The sequence below is a fragment of the Sus scrofa genome, chromosome 8 (genome assembly GCF_054392235.1).
Source record: "Sus scrofa isolate SSC_HxYL_T2T_F1_AM1 chromosome 8, Sscrofa_HxYL_maternal_Yorkshire_Landrace_v2.0, whole genome shotgun sequence".
Taxonomy (NCBI): domain Eukaryota; kingdom Metazoa; phylum Chordata; class Mammalia; order Artiodactyla; family Suidae; genus Sus; species Sus scrofa.
Window position 1 is genome coordinate 35,120,625 of NC_139390.1, and position 27,497 is coordinate 35,148,121.

The 27,497-nt window shown below is 35.1% G+C and overlaps 1 protein-coding gene and 1 long non-coding RNA gene across 5 annotated transcripts; one reads left to right on the plus strand and one right to left on the minus strand.

The window, feature by feature from the left end:
• The first annotated feature begins 538 nt into the window (after positions 1-538).
• Positions 539-15,710, plus strand: LOC146400416 (uncharacterized). The gene is made up of 4 exons (XR_014812377.1): positions 539-693; positions 14,295-14,454; positions 14,952-15,101; positions 15,527-15,710. It is a non-coding gene; the product is annotated as an uncharacterized LOC146400416 (long non-coding RNA).
• GNPDA2 (glucosamine-6-phosphate deaminase 2) lies at positions 1,788-27,485 on the minus strand. 4 transcript variants are annotated; one of them, XR_014812371.1, is made up of 8 exons: positions 27,389-27,485; positions 24,062-24,203; positions 19,486-19,587; positions 18,257-18,439; positions 15,683-15,746; positions 12,316-12,500; positions 8,728-8,902; positions 1,788-2,747 (listed from the first exon to the last, which is right to left on the minus strand). XR_014812371.1 is itself a non-coding variant. In XM_003128949.6 (7 exons), exons 2-7 carry the CDS (start codon positions 24,183-24,185, stop codon positions 2,686-2,688), a joined length of 831 nt encoding a protein of 276 aa, XP_003128997.3. In that variant the 5' UTR covers positions 24,186-24,203; positions 27,389-27,485; the 3' UTR covers positions 1,788-2,685. The 4 variants fall into 4 exon arrangements, 2 of the variants coding, with proteins under 2 accessions (XP_003128997.3, XP_003128996.1); XR_002346624.2 differs by having other exon boundaries at positions 24,062-24,223; XM_003128949.6 differs by lacking the exon at positions 15,683-15,746.
• Between the last annotated feature and the right edge of the window lie 12 nt (positions 27,486-27,497).

Here is a 27,497-nt window from a genome sequence, read left to right on the forward strand (position 1 = left end):
AAAATAATTTAGCCATTGATTTTTGTCCTTTACCTTGAATGGAATGAATGAGGTTAAATGTCTATTATGGATAAGAGAATCAGTGATAAACTTTATACAGTTATTATGAGATAATTATAAACTCAGATAGTAGGGATTTACTTAAAATTTTGTATGGAGGTTAAATAATCTGTGGCTTAATCCTTAGTCACATGAATTAGTCAACTGTCTTTCCTGTTTCTTCTAGTTCTAGTATAACAGATGAATTAGGAGATCTCCCGACAACAGTATTTTGGAAAATGGCAGTATTTTTGAAACCAGATAAGCATTTTTAAATAGTTTTTAAGACAAGATGTTCTCTTCTACCCTTACCGCCAGGGGAAAGTTATAGGCTGGTACCTGGCACGTAGTGTGATCTGCTATTTAACATTTGTGCCTTATTACTATGCTTACAGTTTAGACACATGTTTTTTTCTCTAACCTCTGACTTTTTAGGAAAATTTTATTTGTAGTAATAGTACAAAAAGTGTTTTTCTGATTTTTTTTTTTTTTTTCCCAGCATACTCCTAAGTTCTCTCCCCTGGCCACTCTCTGAACATGATTTCAAGTTGTGTGTCCCCCAGAGGACCTTATATTATGAAGATTTGGGGGTACATTAAGATAATGTAAACTATTAGAATAGCCACCATTTATTGAATTTACTACTGTTGACAGGTAGGATTCAAACAGTGGTTTCTTTCTGCTACAGTGCTTTCTTTCCTTTTGTGGAGATATCTTCAGTAAGCTTGTTTCTTTGCTTAACAGGACAGCTTAGTTCCTGAGTTAGCGTGCCAGAGTGGCCAGAAAGCATTTTGGTGTGGACCTAGAGAACATGGACTCCACAGTGAAGAAAACGAGATCTTTCAGACTTTGTTTCAGCTAGCACATTTAAACCATAGAAATAACAGCTGAACCGTGCACCAAAACAGTTTAGCTTTTTCACTGACACTGTGACCTTCTAATGTAGTCTGCAATAATCAATACTTTATTATCAGTTATAAGACTGGGAGATGATACTGATTTCACTGGTTATTCAAAAACCATTTATAATACTTAAGGCTCTTAGAACTTTATTATCTAGAATTAAAGCAGTATATTTTATCCTATTACTTTTACTTATTTTTATTATTTTTTAAATTTGGTTGCTATTTAAGTATTTTAAGGAATGTAACTGCAAACACATTTCAATTACATAAGCAGTTAAGCAGGTATATAAGTGATGCTTCTACTAGTTGGACTTAAAAGAAACAAAAGATACAGAGGAAAAGGAACATTTTTTTTTTTTACTCCCCAAGGAGCAGAACTAAGAAATAATAGGCAGAGACATTGTCTTTTAACTTAAGTCTTCTAATTGGATGATGACAGCAAATAAAAAGTAAAGGCAGGCTCATAGCTACTATTAACTGTTAGAATCTTTCAGATGCATGTGTTCACTTTCACTTCTAGAAATAAAATTTAGTAACTTTTGCTTATTATAAGCTTTATTTGAGTTAAAGATAGAAAACAAGGGAGTTCCCGTTGTGGCTCAGTGGAAACAAATCTGACTAGGAACCATGAGGTTGCAGGTTCAATCCCTGGCCTTGCTCAGTGGGTTAAGGATAAGGCTTTGCCCTGAGCTGTGGTTGTAGGTCGCAGACACAGCTCGGATCTGGCCTTGCTGTGGCTGTGGTGTGGGCTGGCAGCTGTAGCTCCCGTTCAACCCCTAGCCTGGGAACCTCTGTATGCCATGGGTGTGGCCCTAAGAAGAAAAAAAAAGATAGAAAACAATATATTTTTATTTGCAATTTAATGATGCAAGTTGTTATGGCAATCTAGTTTACAGTAATTCCTTTTATATTATACTTCATCATATTATCCTTTTAAACATTATATGTAAGGAATAAAGCTAATCATTTATGAAGTTTAACAATAATCAGAAAATTTACTTCAAAAAATCTTCCTTAAGTGTGTTACTAGGTATAAAGCTCATAATTGCCAAAATACTTATATGAGGTGCATGAACCCAAATCATTAAATAAAAATAAGAGCACATTTGTAAAAAAGTGCTATAGAAGAAGGTGCACAAAAACATGCACTTACACATACTTTTCAAAAGGGTGTAAACTGTATTGTTAGGCACAGCCATATCTTCATATTTTCTATATCAACGATTTATAGCAGGACTTTTGATGTCCAGATGCTACTGCAGGAAGATGACTAAGGCAACCACGTGCAGAAAGCTTGTGTGTGATGAAGAGAAAATATAAAGATAGCATTCCAGAAGCCTTGCAATGACAGTTGCTTGATACCTGAAAGGCTTGGAGTGTCTTCTGTATTTAAAAAAATTGAATCTAATAATGCCAATTTGAGTCATAGGAATGGTACTTGTAGAGAATCTTCACCTTTAAAATTACTTGAAATTTGTAAACAGGCAGACATTTCATTTCTGTGCTGTTTTATGTGGCTTCTGTAACAAACAGCTGATCAGTTGTGAGAGCCAGGTACTTCTCAACCCTAGTATAAAATGGATATTCTAAATATGGAATGTTTAACATATAGATATTAGACTTCAAAAAAAATGACAATATTCAAAAATTCCCCAAGTTTTTATCATATTGCATAGCTGAAAATTCATCTATAATATGAAAGTATACTGTTCATTCAAGCAGAATTTTGATCCAGTCTCCTTCAATTTCCTTCTTTCATACTGTATAGTGGATCCACAAGTTTATTGTGCACATGCATTAAACCTTAAAGAAAAAAAAGCACAGTTCTAGTTGTATTTCTAATTTTGAACTAAATCTCATTTACTGAAAAAAAAGAATAAGATACAAGTATCCTGCTTCCCCTCTAATATAAAATAGTTAAATTTACTGAAGAAATGCAAATAAAAATGTTTCAGAACATTTAGTTTTAACTACTTTAGGAAGTATCAGTTATTTATGAGACTGTGGTACTAATTATGCCTAAAAGTCTGGTATTTTTTTGTTTGTTTATGTATTTTCATCTTCCTCCAACTCCCATCCCATATCCATGACATGCAGAAGTTCCCTATAGCAGTGACAGTGCCAGATCCTTAACCTGCTGAGCCATCAGCGAACTCCCTGAAAGTCTGTTGCATCTGACTTTGGCAGATAATCCACCAGACTCCCAACAAGGGACTCAGAACTACTGTTAGACTAGTTCTCCAACATACTACCTTATACATTCACCTGGAAAATTATTTTCCACTATTCTGACGTGAGTATTTACAACAGAGGTTGTTTACAAGCCACATAGGGAGTTTACTAAAACAAGTAGATAACCTATGTAAAATACTGATTTCCAAGTAAATTTTCATTTCATCTTATAATTGGTATGCTTGTAAATTGTCCTTACTAAAGCCTCTTAGGAAATATCTTCTAGTTACTCATGCCTTAATGCATATGTATTGTATTTCTTTGGGGGGGAGAATCGTCCCAATTAATGAACTAGATTTTATATTTTGGAGGTTAAAAAAGTTCACTTTACCAGGTTGTTAAGAACATGGAGGCTAGGGAAAGGGATTCATAACGTGGTTTTCTTAGGAAATGGGATTAATGGATTGAGGAGACCGGGTACGTGTTAGTAAGAAGGTGTTTTATCAGAAAGGCTGAAGAAGGGTTCTGAAATCCAAACTGTAACAAGACCCCCTTTTAAGAGGTAAGTAAAGGGACATGCAAAGAACACTAAAGTGTATCTGTAGCAGGAGAAAAAACCAAGAGTGGAACAGTCTTGAGGGGAAAGAGAAATATTCACTAGTGTAATTGAAAGGATTCTAACTATTCAATAGCCTACTTCAGTGTCTTGATTAGCACTTCAGACTTATTAACAAGGTTCAGATCCATATTTCCCCTCTAAACCATTTCTTTAAAAATCTTGGTATGTGGTGTTACCCTTCAATGAACTGCTAAAGCCAGACATCTAAAATTCTGTAAATTTTTTTTTCTTTTTTAATTCAGCAGCACTGGTTGGCACTACTTTCAAAATATATCCCAAGTTAGCTACAGGTCTTCATCTCCACAGCTACTGTCCTAGTCAAAGCCACTTTCATCGCTAATCTGACTACCAACTCAACACTCTACTTTCATCATTTTTCTCTGTTCCGTCATATAGTTTTCGCACAGCAGGCACTATGGGTTGTTTTTTTTTGTTTGTTTTTTAAAAGACAGAAACTAGATTATAACATTTCCCTACTTAAAATTCTTGAATTGCTCCAGTTACTTAGAAAATAATTTAGGTTTTATTCTACTGTCTTTGTTTATCCTTCTGAACTGACATCCTCTCACTTTCCCAGTATTCCCTTTTGTTACACTCAACCTTGGCTTTGTTGCCAATAACTCAGAAAGACTAAGCCTGTTTCCAGTACAGGGTCCTTACACTTGATATCTCATTCAATCTGGAATGCTCTTCTCCCTGAGCAAGGCATGATTATCTCCTTTTGCCTTATCAGGTCTCAACCCAAATGTCATCTTACAATGAATTACTATTTATCTTTCTTTAGAGCAATTTTCACTCTTAGAAAATATTTTTCCTCCCATGTTCCAGGTCTAGGACCTTATTAAGTTCACTGTTCTAAGTCCTGGGCCTATAAAGGTCATGACATGGTGGAAGAGCAATAAAAATTTTTTCAAAATCTGAAGGTTCAGAGAGATGGCCTCTAGCTTTTTTTTTTTTTTTAATTTAAAATGAATCTAGAATATATATTGTTAAAAAGGAGAACATGGAGACAGATTCTGTAATTCAAGATCCTTAAGACTGAAAAGCATCAAGGGCACTGGCAGAATGACTAGACATGAATGGATGCTTAATGATTAGTATAAGTTTAGGATCTTGGAGGTAGAACTGTGGAGGGACAGAAGTTAAGCCTTCCATGCAGCACGAGGGACAGAAGGGACAAAAGGTTAAAGTGAGTAATAGGAAGAGTTTGAAGACAGCAAAACAAGCACAACTAACCCGGTAAATGAAAGGGATTTTGTATAAAAAGTACTAAACAGTCTAAAGGCACCTGATTGATTCTGCTTCCACCTCAGGTGTATGGCAGTCATTTAGCTATCTGGCCTTATTTATGAAATGGAGTAATAACCTCAGCTCAAAAATTCAAAATAGAAAGCAACTCACCCAAAATAGTGTATAAAAGTCTTACAAGGATGTTAGGTCTATATATATTAAATAATGTCATATTATCTCTAATACTTGAATGTTCTATAGTGACAGTTCCATAAAGATATACAATCCTCCCTTCCATGCTTACTAGTGGCTTTGAAGACAAAAAGCCAATGATAAAAATCCATGAATATGTAGACAAACCAACAAATACTTCATTCATTAGACTGTTTTATGCAAGCTATCCCTGAGGCTGGATTTGAAATACAGTGATTTACTGGCATTTGTTCTTTGCTGAAAAAATGTTAATACATAAAAATATTTTTCTCAAGGCTAATAACCCCTCTCCTCCAATACTTTTTTGGTGCTACTAAGGCTGCTGCTAATTACGTATCTTCATAGGGAAGAGACTAGCTCTTGGGTGTTCAAATGCAAGAATTCTAAGGGAAGCCAGGACAGAATGAATCTACAAGCCTTCTGTCTGTGAATATTCTCTGTGTTCTTCATAGAACCTAGTTTTAAACTGCACTGGCCCTTTTACATTTGGGCTATGTTCCAGTACTGAGATTCCCAAGGTTAAAAAGAAAATCCAAGGTACTATCATTATTTAAAAAGTTAAACATTCCATACTTAAACATAACAAAAGAGTTAAATTTTGAATGCAGGAAAAAATAGAGCAATAAATACTGAACCATTCTGACTTGCAAACTGATGACAATTAGATGTCTTCTTGGAAAGCAATCAAGTGTATCATGAACTCTTAAGTAGAGCTAGAGAAGGTTCAAGGAATTCTCAAATCTCTCCAGTTAATATACAAATGTGTGTGTACATATGTGTATACACACATGTGCATTTTTTGAAGACAGTCTGTTCACCAAATTCTCAAACTGGTCCATGACCCAAAAATGATGGAAGGCCACTGACACATCCTCATTTGCCTTTTTGTTCTTAATTTATACATTCCCTTTTGTTTTTAATGTATAAGCTAGCCCCACTGTATCAATATATTTTGTTCCCTATTCTACTGAGGAGCCTTTTCTGCTACCGTGTTAGCTCATCCTTACATCTGTGCTGTTGATTATGCTACTTCCTTCTAATCTAAATGGGATTCATCTTCCACAACTCTAGTCCCATCACCTCAAAGTTTTCTTCAACTACTACTATAAAAATCTCTCCTTTATTTAATATCCCTTGGACTTCACAATGATTTACATTAAATTTAGCATGTAAACTAAAATGATACCATCCATGTAGTGTGTTCATCCATCTACCTGCCTAATTACCTACAGTTTTCAAATGTCTGCAATGTACTACATACGTACACCTTGACATGCTGAACTAATGCAGTGAACCAAAGCTAAAGTTCCTACCTCCATGAGCTACATTTTATTTTCTTAAATCACTTAATGAGCCACTTTTTATGAAGAATGCCAACTACTTTCAGGCAGGGATACCTCGTTTAACTAATACCACATAACACAATATACTGGAAGACACTGTAACCCATTTTCTTGGCTGATGACACTTATGTTGAAAACATAATTTACCTTTACCAAAAACAGTAATTTTTTATACTGCACAAGTTATCTACTAATGAAAAAAATTACCAATTTTTTTAACCAATGATCTCCAAACAGAACCAATCTTATTTAAAACAAGATTTAACTGAAAGGTTTAATCCATTTTCAACAACCAGTATGTAAGAAGCAGTGAAATGGAGATTGGAAAGACCTGAGAGAGCACAACAAAGACAACGGTAATCTCATCCATATGGTGTAGAAGAAGTCTTCTAGAGTATCAGCTCTTAGAGGATTATCTACTTGATATAATTCATCTATCATTTGTTTAAAGCTTTGGCCATGGAAGGAATAGATTAAGAGCTTAAAAATACATGACTTAAAACATTAGGATAAACATTAAAAATCCAGTTCCTTCGTAAAGTTTTTTAAAAAAATCAAGCCTTGGCTATAACCTATATTTAAGACAGAGCTAGTTCCAAACTAGAAATTATTTTGGAAATTTTAGTACTGCTTTTATATTTCAAATTACTAAGAAGCTAGCAGTTTTCAGTTTAATTTGGTGTATTTATGGCTTGCTGGAAACTTGTAATTTAACTAATAAAATTTGGAAGTAATCCAAGTATTTAAAAAGGAAACATTTAAGTAAAATATGATATGTATATTTTATAGCCATTAAAAATACTTTTGAAGAATAATAAAACGGGGAAATGCTCACAGTAGATAAGTGCAAATTCAGAACTCTATACATATGATCAAAATTTCATTTAAAATATTAGACTTTTTCACTATTTGTCAAACTTCATTTGTGTATCACCTTCAAAAATTTTTGATACACAAATATTTAAATGAACTACAAATTACTGGTTTCCTTTAAATCAACTTAAAATTTTCAAGTTATACACTATCTCATGAATATGAGATGTTAAAAACTCTAAGACACACTATTTAGTAGTACTATATTATGTACTACTAAGAAAAAACTGCTACCAGGTAAACTATGGTATGACACTAATTTTAAACATATCCCAATTTTATATGAGATAAATGTGAAAAAAGATGTCTTAGAGGTGGTAAAAATATGGTAATTTCTTTAGCTTTGTCAAATCAATGATATCCATGAAATACAGGTTTGATTGGTTCAGTACTTTTTTTCTAATATGCATTAAACACCTAGTTAGAGTAAAAAGATTAAAAATATATTTTCATTCACATAATGTTAGCAGTACACATACTAAATACTTTGTGAATTACTGACCTGTATGTATGACTGATTACATAATATTTTCATGTTAGCTACACAGATACACGTGTGCTCTTGTAAAGATTACCTATTTATACAATTTTTTTATGTGTGTTTATTTACATGTGAAGTTGACTCTTAGCCAGGGAATGGCTTGCAAACTTGAGTGTAGTCAAAAGTTTTCCTTGAAAATCTCTTATACAGCTATCACATCAAGTACATATGGTTTTATATGTATGTGTGTGTGTGTGTATAACCCAGTACAGTAAGGTTTAAAAATTACTGAACTAGACTACAGGAAGAAGCAAAAGGAAAATAAACATGCAGAAGTCTTGGCAATCAAACTCTTCCTTACTTGTAGAATTTACTCCATACTGTTTGACATTTAGTCATTACAAATTTAATACACGGGGATAACTATTTGAAATTGTGACAATTATATGAGAGAGTGGGCAACCCATCTTATGCCCTGATTTCATTCTAAATGTAGCTGGGGGCATGGGGTGGGACAGGTAAATAATAAAAAAAATTAAAAGGACATATACTAATTTCCTTTGGGGTTATTATTGTACACACAATATAAAAGTAAAATATTTTATTAAATTTTGGATTTCAAGAAACATCTTGTTTACTGAAAATATAGACTGAAGAGATTTTCTTCAAGAATAAACATTAGGAAACTACTTTGAAAGCTAGTATTCTCTGAAGTGAGACAGTTCTCTTCCTCAGCATAGTACTAGTTTTCAGTGGGCCACAATGCAAGATGTAACTCCACACCCAATTAAGTTTTATTGACATCTGCCATGAAACATTTTCACAGTCTGGTTTTGAAATTTCAGTGCTCACCTTTAAAGTATTTCACAGTTTTAACTCTTAATTCTAAAGTAGCATCTTCATCACATACAAAAATAGTTCGGGGATGCTGCTGGAAAGCTGAAACAGTCCACATGTGATTGACTCCTTCTTCTATTGCTTTGTAGAGAGCAAATGCTTTGTGTGCACCTGTTATAAGGATCATTACCTGAAAAAGCATGAATACTAACTGTTAATTCTTACAACTTGTTCCAAATGACTAAGCAGACCTATTTTTATTTTAAACACAGACTTTAGCACCAATATTTTCCTGTGGGTTAAAATAAATACCTCCATAGTTTAAGGTATTTATTTCTACTCTTTAAGGTAACAGGCAAGTACAAAGTGTATCTCTTCTTCTGGTTGAATAAAGTAAAACAGTATTTTGTCATGGAGTAGTACTGAATCATAATGCCTATGACAATTAAGATTAAAGACTGATGTGCAGAAGAGATCTGGGAGAATGAAGAAAAAGAAACTAAAGAGCTGTTTTGCAAAAGCAGTTACAGATCAAGAAAGAATTTCTATAACCAGGAATGATATACCAGTCTGCTCTAGTCCAGATAAGCAACAGACAGGAAAAGCAAAGGCTAAAATAATGGATATTTTAGAAGTAATCTAGGAAAAGGAGCCTGAAGACTGTTTCACTGCATGTGTGCGATCTAAAAGAGTTTTGAGACAAAACTAGATTTAAAGAAAGATTCAGAATCTACTTAACTGCAGGAACTGTCCTTTAAGCACTCACAATGGAAACCACCCTTATGTACAGAAAATCCAAGCTCCTGGTCCTAAAGCCCTAAACAGTGGATGAAATAATTTAAAGAACACGCAAATGTGAGTGTACAGATGTCTGAATGAATCTACCATTTTTGACAGTAAATCAATCCCATTTAACAAATTAGTTTATGTAATCAATCTTTCAGTATTTTTTCTCACTACAATAGTTAACTAAAAAATGAATGTTGAGGTGGTTGTAATTCTAAAATATCTGTAACAAATAAAAATTCTATCTTTCATATTTTATAACCAGACCTTATTAATGAAAGATTAATCTTAATTAAAGATTAATGAACCAGCTATTACTGTACTTCTTTTATATTAATTTTGAAGCTGTTTCTTAATATTAAAGCCCATGGATACATTAAGATATGTATGAATTTCTACTGTTTTTATTGATACTACTTTTTCTTACATATAGAAATCCAGGCTTAGTGAAGAATTAATATGCCATCACCTATAATTAAAAGCATTCTTTTTAAAATTAACAATGCTTAATATAATAAGGTAAGCACAACACTGATTAATGGATATATCAATTAGTTCTCCTTGCTGAAAATTAATATTTTTTTTTTCCTTAAGACTGATACATATGTCACAGAGGAGTTTTTTTAAAAAAACAACTAAGGAGTTCCCGTCGTGGCGCAGTGGATAACGAATCCGACTAGGAACCATGAGGTTGCGGGTTCGGTCCCTGCCCTTGCTCAGTGGGTTAACGATCCGGCGTTGCCGTGAGCTGTGGTGTAGGTTGCAGCCGCGGCTCGGATCCCGCGTTGCTGTGGCTCTGGTGTAGGCCGGTGGCTACAGCTCCGATTCAACCCCTAGCCTGGGAACCTCCATATGCCACGGGAGCGGCCCAAGAAATAGCAACAACAACAACAAAAGACAAAAAGACAAAAAAAAAAAAAAAAAAAAAAACAACAACTAAACATTTAAGTTCTTTGCTCCATCCTGTCTTCTAATTCAGAATCTTTGGGGTCAGGGTCCCTTTAAGAGATTATCATGCAATCTGGCAGAAGTCCTCAATCTAGCACTTGAAAAGTCTCTAAAGCTACTTTAACACATACTACATTAAATGGGAATATGTAGTCACTGCTGATGATGGATATTTTCTAAGGTTTAATTTATTTTAGGAGCTCCGAAAAGTGATTTGAACTTAGCACTTTCCTTGATTTATTTCATTCAACTCCTCAAAACAATACCATGAGATAAACGCTATTCTTATTCATATTTTTCAGGTAGGGAACAGATATTCTACAACTTGCCCATGGTCTTGGTAAGGCTACTATATAAACAAGAAGTCTGATTCTAGCGTCCATATCCTTTCAACTACAATAAAACACATACAATCTTTAATTGAGAATTAAGAAGTATCTGGAAAAGAAGAAGTTGAAAAAAATACTCTCAGAATATAATCCGATGTGGGTAATATGTGATTAGTTCTACTCTGTTCCACTATTCTCAAAGACAGTATTCCTCATATCCTGAAAAAGTTCTAGAGCAGCTCCTCTCTGAAACCAAGTCTTAAAGATAAACCGAAAAGGGGACATTTCAGACAGTAATGGGGAGGTCAATTAAAAGCTAGAAGTTTGGTAAGGCTGGAGCATAGGTGACTGATTTGATGTGAAGAAACTGAGAATGACATATTTTTTGAGCTCAGATAATTTTCATGGAGAGTGCTGCTATTCACCAAGGGAGGGAAAGACAATTCTGATAGAAAAGAAGATTTAAATTTTGAATAGTTTAAGGAGTCAGGTGGATATATGAATTCCGAAGCTTCAGAAAAAAACTGGCTAAAGATACGTGTTGGTAGTTAGCACTGCATTCAGAAGAGTTGATCTTTTTAGAATAGTAATAAAAATACTGAGAACACTGCTCTAAAGTGTGAGTGCTACTGATGAGTTAATTTAAAAAACAAAAAAACAAAAATAAAAACACAAACAAGAAAAGGTAATGTATAAGACTGCCCAAAAGTATACAGGGTGAGTATACAGTGCTCAGATGAGAATTCAGAGAACAACATTCAAAAGTCAGATAGAAGAAGAGCCAGGGAAACAGTCTGGGAATGGCTGGAAAGAAAGAATAATGGTAGAGTTTTAAATGAGGGAAGAAATAGTTCATAGGAATAGATGATGAAAAGGAGGCTCAGTGGGATAAGATCTGTAGAAATGATGATGGTTTTAACAATAAAGAAATCTCTGGCCAACTGATCTGTAATAAAGGAGGCAAAACTACACAATGTGCAAAAGACAGCTTCTTTGTCAATTGGTGCTTGAAAAGGTGGACAGCTACATGTAAATCAATGAAGTTAGAACAAACTCTCACGCCATACACAAAAATAAAATCAGAATGGGAGTTCACTTGTGGTACAGCAGATTAAGGATCTGGCTTGTCACTGCAGTGGCTCTGGGTCGTGGGTTTGATCCCTGATCCAGGAATAAATACATGCTGCAGGCATAGCCCAAACAAACAAACAAACAAACAAAAAACCTCAAAATGGCTTAAAGACTTAAATATAAGACATAACATCATAAAACTCCTAGAAGAAAACATAGCCAAAACATTCTCTGACATAAATCCTTCCAATGTTTTCTTGGTCAGATGAAACAATGCCTCAAAAGAGATGGTGCATATTTTTTTAGTTTCCAACTTAAGACTTAATTTACTTGAATTCTAAAGATGGCAGTGAGACGGACAAATTACTGAAAGCTAGACAACAATTTATATTGCAAACAGGATACAACAATATCACTTACTCAACTCATAGACATCAAAGGAAAAACTTGAAAAAACTATAATTCTTACTTCTCTAGCATCCATCACAGTTCCCACACCAACTGTTAGAGCCATAGTTGGCACTTTTGATAAATCTCCATCAAAATATTTAGCATTTGCCAAAATAGTGTCCATTGCCAGAGTCTTTAATCTTGTCCTTGATACTAAACTGGATCCTGGCTCATTGAAAGCAATATGACCATCTGGACCAATTCCTTTCAAAAGAAATACATAGACACACATATATACATAAGTAAATAAGGTTTCTCACATAAAGTAAATTAAGGTTTCTCAAAGTTCAACATGATTTTTAGACCAAAGAAACAGTCGTAAATATGCTTACCTTGTTTTATTTCATAGCTGAATCTCTAATGCTGCAGTAAAATATTTGTTCCTGAATTTGACTCAAGTATTTCAATGTTTTCCATATGCACAGCATTGAGCTAGCATGAGTCTAACAGCAGCAAAATTAACTATCACTTGCTATTAGAATATTTTATACTTAAAGCATTTTCACATTTATCATCTCAAGAACAGATATATTTAACATTTTTCTGATGGAGTCAGAGTAGGCCTATCTATTTGTCTCATCTCTCCAACCTTTTTTTTTTTTTGTCTTTTTGTCTTTTGTCTTTTTTTGTTGTTGTTGTTGCTATTTCTTGGGCCGCTCCCGCGGCATATGGAGGTTCCCAGGCTAGGGGTTGAATCAGAGCTGTAGCCACCGGCCTACGCCAGAGCCACAGCAACGCGGGATCCGAGCCGCGTCTGCGACCTACACCACAGCTCACGGCAACGCCGGATCGTTAACCCACTGAGCAAGGGCAGGGACTGAACCCGCAACCTCATGGTTCCTAGTCGGATTCGTTAACCACTGTGCCACGACGGGAACTCCCCCCCCCCCCAACCTTTTTTTTAAGCTTAAAAGGAAACTTTGCTGCTCAAGGATAATATTTGTTCAAGGTAATAATTTAGTAAATATTAAGACAAAACTCAATCTAAATCTTCTGATTCCCAACCCAGTGGTCTCTATATTCACATTTTAACTTGTCTGGTTATAATCTAGATGGGGCAACTATTGGACCTCCCTGTAGTATAGTTTCTGGACTATAACTACCGGACCTCCCTGTAGTATAGTTTCCTCCTTTTAAAAATGTCTAGATTGGATAAGGTATTATCTAAGGCAGTAGTTTTTTTTCAGACTTTTTGGACTGCAACTTACTACAAGAAATATATCTGACATTGCAATCTAGTACACATACAAATACAATTAAAACAAGAACTGCATGAACTAATACTTACCCGCACTAGGAGCCATTCAAGCTACTTTTGATTACATTCCATTTCATTAACAAAACATATAAAAGGATGCTGGAAGTGACTGACCACTCTGATTTAAAGACCTAATGATGTGTGATAATCACAATTTGACACACTGCTTTAAGGAGACCCCATGCCGGCTCTAGTATTCCAGGACTGCCTCTGAATTATAGAAGGTATATGACATTTCATATGTGAAAGAAACTGGAGGTAAATCTTTTTATAAAATCAAAAAATCTCTCTATGGCATAAGTAAATCAAGCTTTATATACATGGACCCTACTTGCTGGTCAGCTTTCTGGCAACTTCGGTCAAAAAACAAACTCAGGAGTTCTCTGGGTGAAAGTTTCTCTTGTACATATATATTATGCATATTTAATGATAGATATGTATATCTTATTGGCTCTTAACACACAATTCTAGGAAAATTTTCCCAGGCTACAATAAGGTAAAATATGACAAAAAGTAACCTGGTTTTGAAGGAAGAAAGAAGAAATGAAATCTTAGGAAGCAGATATGAACCACCAAAGCACAACAATCTAGGAGTTCTTTAAAAAGTACATAGAGTCAGACCTATACGTGGTTAATGTATGGTTTGTTTCCACTATTAAGTATGTAAGTTCTTTAAGTTTTAAATCATAGCTATGCATATTTCTCTGGATTTGTAATTCTATTCTTCTTTTTCTCTTAAGTATACATCTGCCCAGATATTCTGATTTATATTTCTCTATGGAGAAAAGGATGGAACCAAGAAAATAAGAGTTCCAGAAGTCCTCAAAGATCAATACTAGTGGTGTCACTGGTACAGCCAAGCTAAAATTATCAATCAGCAATGGTTCAGGATGGAGAAGGGTCAGTACATTCCCTTACTCACCATGAGTAACTAGCAAAAATTGAGCTTCCTCATAGAAAATTTGGTTTTTAAAATGTTCAGAATATTTTACGAAGCTTTATAAAATTTTCTTAAAAAATAACCACGAACTCTAAAAACTATGGTTAATTATCATTCAGCCTTTAAGTCTAGACTAAGATACCAGCACCTTTATGATAAAACACCCCTAAAACCTGAGTCTAGACTGTGTCTTTCCTCTGTCTATGGTAGTTCCGTGGGCTAGAATGTACTGCATGAGGGTAAGGACCTTCTCTGCTTCATTACTGTATCCTTACTATTTAGACAGCATGACACATAGAAGGCCCTCAATAAATAATGGCTGAATAAATGAATGAATGGGTAGTTGCTATTCTCTGTTATGTTTAATATAGCTTTTCCCTCCTTCTTCTACCCTGCTCTGTTCCCCTCACAACAGGGACTAGATAAACTGTAACACCCTATATCTCATCCCTTTTAGGCAGAACTGCTGTGATCTAGGGATTAATACCTGTCCCAAGCTGAAACATCAGAATTTTTCTCTAGAAATCTGAAACTTGACCAGGGATAGAGAAATAAAGCAGGCATTGAGAGCTGAGGCATTTGATGACAGCACTGCAGAGAAGGTCAGGTGAGTCCCTGCTTTGATGATCTGAGGCTCCTGGTTCTTATTCTAAAGACTTGTTTTTTTCAACTATTCTATCAATTCTGTGAGTTACCCCAGAATCATTCCAGTAAATTCACTTTGGAGCCCGTTGATAGATTACTGTTACTTACAAATCAAAGAATCTAATCATGTAACTAAAGTAGAGGGGTGAAATTTTCTCCAGTGTCTTCATTTATTTTTACCTTTTAAGTGCAAATTATCTTAAGATAATTTTAAAGTTAATAATGCTTTTAGAGTCTATTTATAGATCTCCATGTTTGTGTATTTTATTGCGGGGGGTAGATTAGGAATTGCATGATACATCTTACTCTTTCTCTCGACACTTTTGTCACTAAAGGAAGAACAAGAACTTCTGAGAGTAGGTATTTCCTCCCTTCTCCTCTCTACAGAGGGAAAGAAATCTCACTCCATTTCCCAGGAGTGAGCAATGGTGGATTAACACTCTTGAGCTCTTCTCTTGTCCTACTATTTCCAATTCAGACGGGAGGAGTAGGAAACCCCATTCTGGCCTCAAGCCCAACCTGCAATCTCTAATCCAACTTTACCTTTAATAAAGCTGATATTTTGATCCCATTTGGCTCAGTTCTTAGTGTTTTTATTAACCAAACCCTGGAACAAAAGAAGGGTAAGTGGTAAGACCCAGATACCAACCCTCATCTTGAAAATCCAGTGACAACAACCTAGATCAACAAAGGCAAAGAATCAAGTGAGATTCTTTCATGAGTACACATCAAATAATAGAGTACCCAGAACAGGAAAAAGGTCAAAGAAAATACATAAGCCGACTCTTCATTCCCTATATACAATTACATGTCCTTGGGTGATAAATATGAACTGCCAGACCCTGGATTATCCTATAACTAAGTGAATGAGTTGATGGAAGAGGAAAAGAAATCCTCTTAAATTTTTTGCAAGGGGAGAATTAAAGGAAGTTTAAGACAAAAACTGGTTAAAAAACAAATTTCTTTTTAGTAGTAAGAGTAAGTGGTAAACCAATAATGATGTTTTTGTTCCTTTAGTTTCAAAGGGAGAGCTAAGGTGGGTTACTGTGAGGAAATGCACCAAACATTTTTAGCTAAAAAGAAACAAGAAAACTATGGGGAAAGAAAATTCTACTAGAAATCTCTGAAAAGGGAGATTAAACCTTAAACATTACATAAAGCTAAAATGGGCAAAAGTAGGGAAAAGGACAAAATGGAGTTAAAGAGATCTAGGTTTTTTCCCCCCCAGTAAATTCTACTTCCTGGCATTGAGTGCCCAAGGGATTTGTCACGAGGATCCTTAGGTAAGTTCAATAAATTAACAGGAAAATGTAATTTCTCAAATAAATAGTAAAAAAAAAATTTATGTTATTTATGAAGACATTTTTTACTATTAAAGTTTTAATAACTGCCTTATCTTTTTGTGTAATGGTAAATGAGGACTGTATTTCTTGATATCACTAAGATAAACAGTTTAAGTATATTATTTTTCAGTAATTTACTTGCTTTTAGTGTAGACTTCAGAAAATCTAAAGAATGCACAGGTAGTGCACACCTTAAACATTTTAAATTTATCTACTGCCTTGGCCTTGATATTGGTAAATGCAAGTGGTAACTACCTTAGAATTAAGTCATATGGGCAAAACTGGAATGCAAATGGTATCTAGGAATACTGAAGGGATATTAGCAAGTTTTATTTAAAAAAAGATACTTTCTACTTTGAAAAGCAAAACAGTCTAACTTGTATTCTTGCTCAGAAAAAAAACATCCCATCTACTTAAAATAACTGACATTAGTTCTGCTGGGTAGAGATAACAAATTCCTCAAAGAGAAACTTTCAATCTTGCTGGATACCTTTAGAAGTAAATCAGTAAAACAACAGGACATTCAATGAACTAAGGAAAAATTACTTCACAATCTACCTCAGAGACAAAGATAAGAGCAGAGTAACACTTCATGGATTAACAACTACACACCAAGCACTGCACAGGGCATTTTGTACATGTTATAACAGTTAATTCTCATCCATTCTGAAATGGTTAATATAAATCCTATTTTACAATGACTTTATTATACTGAATTAATATAGTGAACTCAGGAAAGTTCCCAAGATCTTATAGATAGTAAGTGGCCAAAACAGGATGCTAATTTTTTTGTCTAACTGTAAAGCCTGGTTTTCCCCAAGGGCAACCAAAACACCTCAGCAATACCTGGCCACCTCAACTATGAATCAGCCTCAACACAACTCTATAGAAGATCCAATTCATATAATTTTGAACAGTCTTCTAATAAATTAATTATAAGATATATTTATATTTAATGGATCTATCTATCTATATCTAATGTTAATTTAGGGCTTTAGTATGTTTAGTTAAAAACTAAAGAAACTGGCAAAAAACAACTTTGGCTTCAGTTTATATGATGTACTATCAGATGCTTCATACTGATGACAGAAAATAATACTGTCATTACAAAGAAACTCTTTACCTCTTTTCAATGGCAGATCATAAATACAACATAAAAATCACATACATGTGTGTGTGTGCACGTGCAGACACATACGTATATTTCAAGTGGAATTTAGTTAACTAAACATTCATTTACTTTAGAGTTTATTAAGACAATTACAGAAATTAGTTTGTATGAACCACAGGCTAATGATAAATTAAATCTTACATTCTTAACTAATAACTTAATCCAATGAAGCAATTTAAATTATCAGTAGAGAAATGTTAAAATCCACCTGTTCTACATGCAAACTTTTATTAGAGATTTAGCATTATAATTTGATAAGAAAGCTGGGTTGGAGTTTTAAAGAAACAGTAAAAGAATAAGAGTATCATTTAGGAAAAACACATCACTCATTTTGTTAGAACTGGTAAACTGTCCATTTTAAAGAGATAACTAGAGTTATTTAGCAGGGATTAGGGTCTATTTCTCAAGGCATGATTTAAAAATTCCAACTTGTGACATTCAGGTTATTTCTTGATGAAAAGAAAGTAAAACAGAAATCAATATCTAAATAAATGAGTACTACAGTCACAGGTGTTCTTTCCATTACACAATGGTAATTTTTTTTTATTTAAAGCACCTAATCCAAATACTAACAAATGATCAATGACAAAATGTTTTCCATACCTCCAACAAAAAGATCAATTCCTCCAGCTTCCTTTATTTTCTTTTCAAATGATTCACATTCTGCTTGTAAATCTGTAGCATTCCCATCGAGGATATGAGCATTATTAGGATCTATATCAATATGCTTAAAAAAGTTATTCCACATGTAAGAATGGTAGCTTTCAGGATGATTTCTGGGAAGTCCTAAATACAGAGTTAATGAATAAAAATATACTATTTCCAGAAATTAATCTAAAGTTTACTTTTCTAATTAAGCTGTAATTGCCATTTAAAATATATAACCATTCTATACCATATTCAATTTAAAAGCATTTTTATATGGAATATATGCTTATTATGTTCCAGGTCATTATTTTAACCACCGTACATGTATGTATTAACCCAATTAATTTGTATGACATCTATGGAAATACTAACATCAATCTCATAGACAAACAGAGTCACAGAAAAGTTAAGTAACTTTCCCAGGGTCACAAAGCTCATAGAAGGGCTGGAACACAGAAGTTTAGTTCATGTGCTTTAAATCACTATCCTCCACTTCTCAAATACAAGATATTAACCAATAAAACTGATATATGTGTTAAACTCAACATAAATTGGCCATACAACTGAAATCTTGGTCCATGTTCTTCCACTGTTATTCCTATTTGCATGCAAGATAAATTATAACAGTTCTTTGGCAATCACTTAGGCTTCCATTAAAAATGTATTCCTACAAAATTTAAATTTTAACACAGAGTTTACATGTATCTCAAATCTTCCCAGTTAAGCAAGTTAACAATCAATAAATTATAAAGCTTCATGGCTACAATAGCCTTCTATTTGAAAAGCATTTTACTAATTACTTTTACATACACATTATTTAATTTAGCTCCACAAAAAACATTGGTTTTAACCTTGCCTTAAGAAAAGAAGAAAAAGCAAGAATGAGAAATGTAAATGAACTGGCTCAGAGTTGATAGAGCTCTGACTATTAACTGGCACAGCTGAAGATGAATGCAGATCTTCTGATTTCTAGTCCCACATTCCTTCCACTATGCCATGCTGTCATCACAAAAATACAGCATTTTTACATAAGCCTCCCAACCCCATCACAAGGTAGTACATTATACTCTAAAAATACATTCATAGTACCTTAAAAAATGTAAATATATTAATATTTTCAAAATATATTCATTTTATGTAAAATATAACATATGCAAGTAATACATTCAAATAACATAGCTTACCTACATATTCATCCATGTTAAAGGTCTTCACATATTTAAAAGAAAGATCTCCATTCTTGTGATATTCTATTAGTTTTTTATAACATCCTAAAGGTGTACTCCCTAAAACAGATAAAGATTATATTTGCTAATGTAATTTGAAAATCCAATTTTAAAAAAGTTTATATTAACCTTATTCTTACTTAATGGTATTCTGTCAATTATTAATTTAAATACATATTCAATTAACAAATAAATGTTGAATTAGTCTCTTTACAAGGTACCCTAAAATTTTATTAAACTAGAATTTGCTGAATAAAGTTGGGAATCTGACAAAATAATGTATAGTTTGGAAAATTATTCCTTTTTTTTGTCTTCTTATGGTCACACCTACAGCCTATGGAAGTTTCCAGGTTAGGGATCAAATCGGAGCTGCAGCAGCTGGCCTATGCCACAGCCACAGCATCTGCAACCTACACCATAGCTCATGGCAATGCTGGATCCTTAACCCACTGAGGAGGTCAGGGATTGAACCTGCAACCTCATGGATACTAGTCAGATTCATTTTAGCTGAGCCACTACAGGAACCCCTGAAAAATTTTTCTTGAGTTGTTGGATATTTGGAATTAATGTTGTATATTCTAGGACTAGAAACTCCTAGAGAGTACATTTGAATCAGAATAAACATCCCACCTTTAAAAAAATATTTAGAGAGGAATTTGTAGCATAAATGATAATATAAATAGGTCAAGTGATGACCATTAAATGAACCAAAAAGGGAACCAAAGCTAAATTTAAATATTGCCCCTACTTTCAAAACACACTGGCAAGGTTTGAGTGAGGAACACTTGTTTTTAACTGAAGCACCTGTTTCTCATTTTGTGTAACTGTCAGCATGTACCAGCTAAAATGTATGAAGTAAAATGATTTCTAAGAAATGGGATCTTAGCTTTGGGTACTTCATCTGAGTTCTTAATTTTATTATTTTATAAATGTGATTCTTTTATGTTTTATAAAATTAAGATCTATTTGAGAGTATAGTAGTGCTCCATGAAATACACAATAAAGATAAATTCATTTAGTCACGTGAGGATGGCCTCCCCTTGTTTTTAAATTTGCTGTATTTTCTCATTTTAACTATAAATTTGAAGACTAGACTAAGCACATTCTTACAGCAAGCAATTTGGCCCACTCAATCCTGGTTGCAATATTGATTCCTAGTCCACCTACCCTCACAAAACACCTGCACACAAAATTTTTACTCAAGAGGCAGGGGGAAGTATGGCAGAACCAAACACTTTCTGGGGAAAAAAAATACAGAGCCAATTCTGGAGTAGTAAAAAGACTGCCTCTTGTTTAAGATGACAGAATACAAGTGGCTATAAATAATAAATATCACATAGACAGGTTCAGGGAAGAGAAGACTAATAGGTTTTCTTAAAGTTAACCTTACATATTGTTTTAAATTGTCATTAATAATTTAAATTTATGTAGTTAAACTTTACAATTCCTTCTCAAAGAACTACAGCCCACTAACATGAAACCTGGCTAAAAGATGGATAAATACGCTTTTCCTTTTTCCTTTCTAGAAACATAAGAAACTTTCTTATGTCTATCTTTCAATGCCAAGAGAATAGTTATAGGACTCCCTCCTTAATTTAAGGACATATGAATTTATTTATTTATTTATTTTATTTATTTATTTATTTTTAATCTTTTTGCTATTTCTTGGGCCGCTCCTGCGGCATATGGAGGTTCCCAGGCTACGGGTCGAATCGGAGCTGTAGCCACTGGCCTACGCCAGAGCCACAGCAACGCGGGATCCGAGCCGCGTCTGCGACCTACACCACAGCTCACGGCAACGCCGGATCATTAACCCACTGAGCAAGGGCAGGGACCGAACCCGCAACCTCATGGTTCCTAGTCAGATTCGTTAACCACTGCGCCACGACAGGAACTCCAGGACATATGAATTTAAAAAGGAAGAAGTTCTCACAATGGTGATGACCAAAAAAAACACATTCATTTTCTACTTTTTAATCAAAGTGACTGAAGAAAAAAAACAATGAAAGATATAGTACAGGGTGAACTGGTTAAAGAAACTTCATTCTAATATATTTACTTTGCAATACTCATTTACTAACATAACTAATTTAGCAAGTGCTTGCTATGATTAAGACTATACCCTAGAAGAACTCATAATACAGAGATAGGCAAGTACAATATAACCATAACACAAGGGAAAATATTATGAATAACCTATAAGAAGTACAGAGAACTATGTGGTGAATCAAAGAAGAAAAGACTATAGTCTTGTTTGCTGGAGAAAGGATCAAAGATGGTAGTTCAACTCTGTCTTTGAAAAAGGCATGAAATTCCCACAATCTAAGAATGGGGTAAGTTTTAACTGAAAACAGAAAAAAAAGGGGAGAAAGGTCAGAGATGACATTTATATACTTACCATCTGCTAGATGCTTTGCTGATGTTTCATATATTAGCTAATACAAATCTCCCAAGTTGGGAAATTGGCATTATATCCCCCATTTTGAAGAACTAGGTCAAAAAGGTTAAGGAATGTACCAATTATCACACACATGGCAGTGAAGCCAGAGATTCAAGAGCTTCTGCCTGGTCCGAGCTCATAAAGTTTTTCTTACACAGTATGCTAGCAATATGAGTGAAAAAAAAGCCAGCAGGTTCAGGCCTGTTCTTTGAACCACAAGCAGTCTAATTTGCCTCTCATGAATCAGTGTAGTGGAATGGTGGAAATAATTCCGGAAGGCAGGTCAGGCCCACAGCACGCAGACCCTCAAATGTCATGCTTGTCAACATCGACAAATACATACTGAAGAGATATTCCCCAGAACTGGGCTTGGAGGGGCATAATTACAACACTGCATGTTATTTACAATTATAGAAATGTATGTTCAAATTTCAAAAGCACAGGATTAAGAACGGGACATGATTTAATACCGTCATCACTCAATGAAGGAGAAAAGTGGAAAACATCAACAAAGGTTTTAAAGAAATACACCCTTGTCAGGTATATCATTACAGTTATACTATCCAAAATAAAGCAAGAGTATATATCTAAATATACAAAAACATGTTTAGCACTACTGGCATTTATGACTGTGAAACCTTTCTACCCCACACTCAAATTATGGTTTATTTCTTCAAAATTAAAACAGTGATTAAGGCAGCTAGTCTGAGCACAGCCCAGGTTTACAGTGTGCAGAAGCCATGTTGAACCACTGAGGCTCACACATCAGGACAGTGTGTGCTGAGGGGGCCCATTTCTGGTGTGCAGAACTTAAAAAAAAAATCCCTCTTTGCCATTCTCACCAACATCTACTGCTTTGGACCAAAAAACAAAAAGCAAAACAACAAACAAAAAAAATCAATCTGGTGAGCTAAAGAGAACCTTTCATGGAAACTATGTAAATAAAAAAATTATGATCGTAGCTTTATGTAGTTAGCATGTATGGGGGAGGAACAAGAGGAGAAAATACTGTTTAAATAAAACACACTTATGAGAACCTTAAATTTATATATACAGTTTTACAGCATACAAGAGACTTGCTCTTATTTGAGTCTCAAAACAGCATTTGTGAGCTATTTAATTTCCTTATCTTCCTTGATGGTAAAGAAACCAAGAATTGGGGTGTAGAATAAATGCCCCGCAGTCACCAACAAAATAACTGCTCTGATTCCACGTCCAATAATAGTCTTTCCTGTAGAAGTCAACAATATTAAATAGATTACCAGGACATCAATGACACTACTTGGTCATTTAAAAAAAAAAAAAAAACTTTAACAGAGAACTAAATCGAATAAAAGATATAATTAATGTTTATATTCATTCTGTCATGAAGACATCTTAGGCTTCAATTTTTCACTTATAATACTTCTAAAATAGAAAGAAAATGATCTCAGTAATAGCAAAGGACTAATAAGATAACATGAAGCATGTGAGGTTAAATTAAAGGGCAACAATACATACTTTAGGTACCTCTTAATGATCAATAAGAAGGCTAATCTAAGAAGCTGCATGAATAGTGAAAGCAACATCCCTAAATATAAACAAAAGACTATTAGACTATTACAAAAAGTACCCTGATCATTATTTGAGCTATTATTTGGCACTCTGGAGCAGTAGGTGAGACAAAATTTTAACAAATAGTAATGAAGTGTAGATATTAGATATGGCTGTGTTTGGCTTGGAGTTCCTGTCGTGGTTCAGCAGAAACGAAAACTGACTAGCATCCATGAGGATGCAGGTTTGATTCCTGGCCTTGCTCAGTGGGTTAAGGATCTGACATTGCCATGAATTGTGGTATAGGTCACAGACCCAGCTTGGATCTGGCGTTGCTGTGGCAGTGGTGTAGGCCAGCGGTTACAGCTTCAATTCGACTGGTAGCCTGGGAACCTCCATAATGTTGTGGGTGTGGCCCTAAAAAGACAATGTATCTGGCTTTATATACTAACATGTTAAATCAGTGATATGACAAGAAATAAACAGGGAACGTATTTTACTAAGGAAAATACCTAAATCCCACAACTTTGTTTATCTAACATGGAAAAAAGGGTGTATTACCTGTTGGTAATCCCAGCGTAAAATATCTGTCCTGTCCAGGTCTGAACTGAATGATGCGATTACAGATGTATTTGGCTGCCCATTCACTAGCCAAGTCATAGTTATCAAGAATTACAAGCCTCATTATGGTGATGCACAGCTTCTAGGAAAAGAAGTTCAAACCTGAGAAAAGTCCATCATAAGCACTTTAAGTAATTTATAGACAAACAGAAGTTTAATACATTGATGACTTTCAAAAGGACATTACCTAAGAAAGACATGCATGTATACAAATAAAAGCTGTATTTTTTAAACAGCTGTTCTCCTCTGACAGTGGGTTAGGTCATTTAAGTATTAATCTTTATAACAACCTTCTGAAGTAGATACAATGTCCAGTTTTAGATGAGGATTGAGACTGACAGTTTGACTGAGTTCACATAGTTACTAGTGACAAAGCCAAAATGTATCTTAAGACAAATTTACTATAAAGACATTACACTGCACTGTCTCAAGGGGATATTATATTAAGCAACATAAAACAAATCTAAAGGCAAAGCAGCACTCGTTTATTGATTTCAAGTTAATGGTAGTAATGATTACTCAGCAACTTTTGGGTCACTTACTAAAATCCAGAACTCTCCCAATGAATGATATAATAACCAAACCTCCCTTCTGTTTAATGGTGTTTTTATAAAAGTGATACCTGTACTTTACTCTGAAATAGTTCTCATTACTATTAGGTACACATCATTCTAGGTATCTAATATACACATATTAATAGGATGTATAGAAATAATTTCTAACAAGGATATCATAATAGACATGCTATTTTTAACAAAAAGTGAAACAAGTATTTCTGCATTCAACAGAAGCAAAAGAAAATAGACTAAGGAAACTGCTGATCTCTGGGGAAAAAAAAGAAATTCTTCACACAAAGCAATTTCAGTTCCTAAAAGGATATTCTAAGATTAAGAAAAAATATACTAATATTAAGGAATCAGTCATGTAAAAACTATGATTCCATTTTAGACCATGTGGATTGACCAACTAACAGGAAAGATGTGAAAATTGTATTCTTACAGTTCCACCGCCTGATTTCTGTGAGATTAGTTATTTTTATTTATTTATTTAGTCTTTTCAAGGGCCGCACCCAAGGCATATGGAGATTCCCGGTCTAGGGGTCTAATCGGAGCTGTAACTGCCAGCCTATGCCAGAGCCACAGCAATGCGGGATCCGAGCCATGTCTGCAACTTACACCACAGCTCACAGCAATGCTGGATCCTTAACCCACTGAGCGAGGCCAGGGATTGAACCCTAAACCTCATGGTTCCTAGTCGGATTCGTTAACCACTGAGCCATGATGGGAACTCCAGATTCATTATTTTTATATTGTCAAGATTTATAACATTTACACTATGCTCTACAACCATAATTTCCAGATTTTTCTTAGTTTTATATTTAAATGGATCCATTACCTACACCAATCCTTTTACAAATGGCTTCAGCAGTCCTAAATTATGTACCCACAAACCTTACATACAGTAGTAAGTAAAATTCTTTACATTAATGGGAGTAGTATGTCTTATTACAATAAATACATGGAATCTAAATATGTCCTTAAGAACATAATGACTTAGAATTCTGGCCTAACAACCAAAACAATCACCATGATCTAGAATTCTGGCACAGTAAAAAGAGATAAACAGCATTTACAGACAGTAATATACATAATAAGTCACAAATCAGTCCAACAAATGGGCTTGACCTCCATTTAAATTCATTAATATTCTAATGCCAGAAATAATTTCAGAGTTACACCAAAGAATAAGAAACATTTCCTGGCTGTTTTGACCATCAAGAGATGTACTTATTTCTAATATGAGAACTGAGCAAAATGACTATGGATAAAAAGGGGAAAAAGAAATATAAAGTGAGGAGGAGAAAGATACTAAAGCCTTCCAAGTGTCTGTGTTTGGGACACGCTATTTCTTATCTCAGTTCAACACACTTAGAGCTTGTCCTGTTAAATGCCATGCACTAAGCTCTGTAGACACAAAAATGACTAAAATAAGGATCTTACTATCAAAGGCTTAGATTCATTTAATAGGCTTTGGGGTAGAACTTATCTTCATTTTTCAGATATAGAAAACTGCAACTCAGAAGTTTATTACTGAAGTATAAAGCTATTAAGCGGTGGAGGATCTATCTGACTGAAAGATATATGCTCCAAAAATGCCTTATAAAGAAGAACCATTTAGAATCCTTGTTAAAAAGATTCCCAGGGCCCTTCCCCTGGACATGATGTTTCAACAGTTCTGAAATAGGGTCCAGAGAATCTGGACCTTTACAAATACAAGTGATTCTTACAATCAGGATAAATTTGGAAAAGAACACCATATAAGATGAGTTCATTGCACAGAGGATCAAGAAACCTCTCAGACCAAGTACAGGCATGTTTTGTCCTCTTAAACTCTTCCCTGAGCTCACAGTTCACTTCCAAATTCCCAAATGAATCACTGCACCCAGAAGAAAGTAGAATGTTTTTGGAACATGTGTTTAAATTTTAAAATGTGTCTTTTGCCAAAATGTGGTTTTGCCAATCCTCAGAAGTCCAAACTGCTGTGGCCCTCGACCATTCTCTGATATCACGACCCAATAGCACTCAGAAAATGACACAGCGTCACCCTGCCCTCATATTCCTCTGGTGCTGATTCATTTGGGGTATGGATCCCTTGGAAAAAAGAGCCATGGAACACGAATCTGAGAACTCTAAAGCTGGATGGGAACTTCTAGATGACTTGAGTAACACAGCTATTTTAGAATCTATACTAGAATCTGGAATCAAGACTTCCAGAATCCCTGCTCTGAGCTTTTCCGAACACCACATCACAGCTGACCTGAAAAGACCTCTGAAGCCCGACCAGGAAGGGGGCCTGCAGGGCAGGGGTCTGGATCCCGACGAGGGCTAAGAAGCGGCAGAGAAGGCCGTGGTCCCTACCCAGAAGGCGGGGGCTGCAAACCCACACTGCCGGGCTGCCAGGCCCCCGTCTCTCCGCAAACCGTAACGAATACAAATGAGGATGACTATTAGGAATTTTTAAGAAGTGTCAGGAAAAGGCCGCCAAAGGGAGAGACGGCTATAGCCCTGTCCCAGAGACCCAGTTCGAAGAGCACACCCAGCCAAGTTGGAGGGGGGTAAGGCTGAGGACACCACGGCCCCCGCCTTGAGACTTCCCGGATCCTAATCCGCCCCGCGTCCCCATCTCAACATAAAGCCCTCCCACGGGGACGACGCCCAGCGGGGCCCCTAGCCGACTCCCCTTCTGGGTCCATCCCGGTGGACTCACCCGCCGACCCACTGACTCTCCCGACGCCGTAACAGGGGGAAGAACCAACACCCAGCCACTCTGGAACCAGCAGAGCCGGGCGTGGAGCGCGGAGCTCAAGGACCCGGAT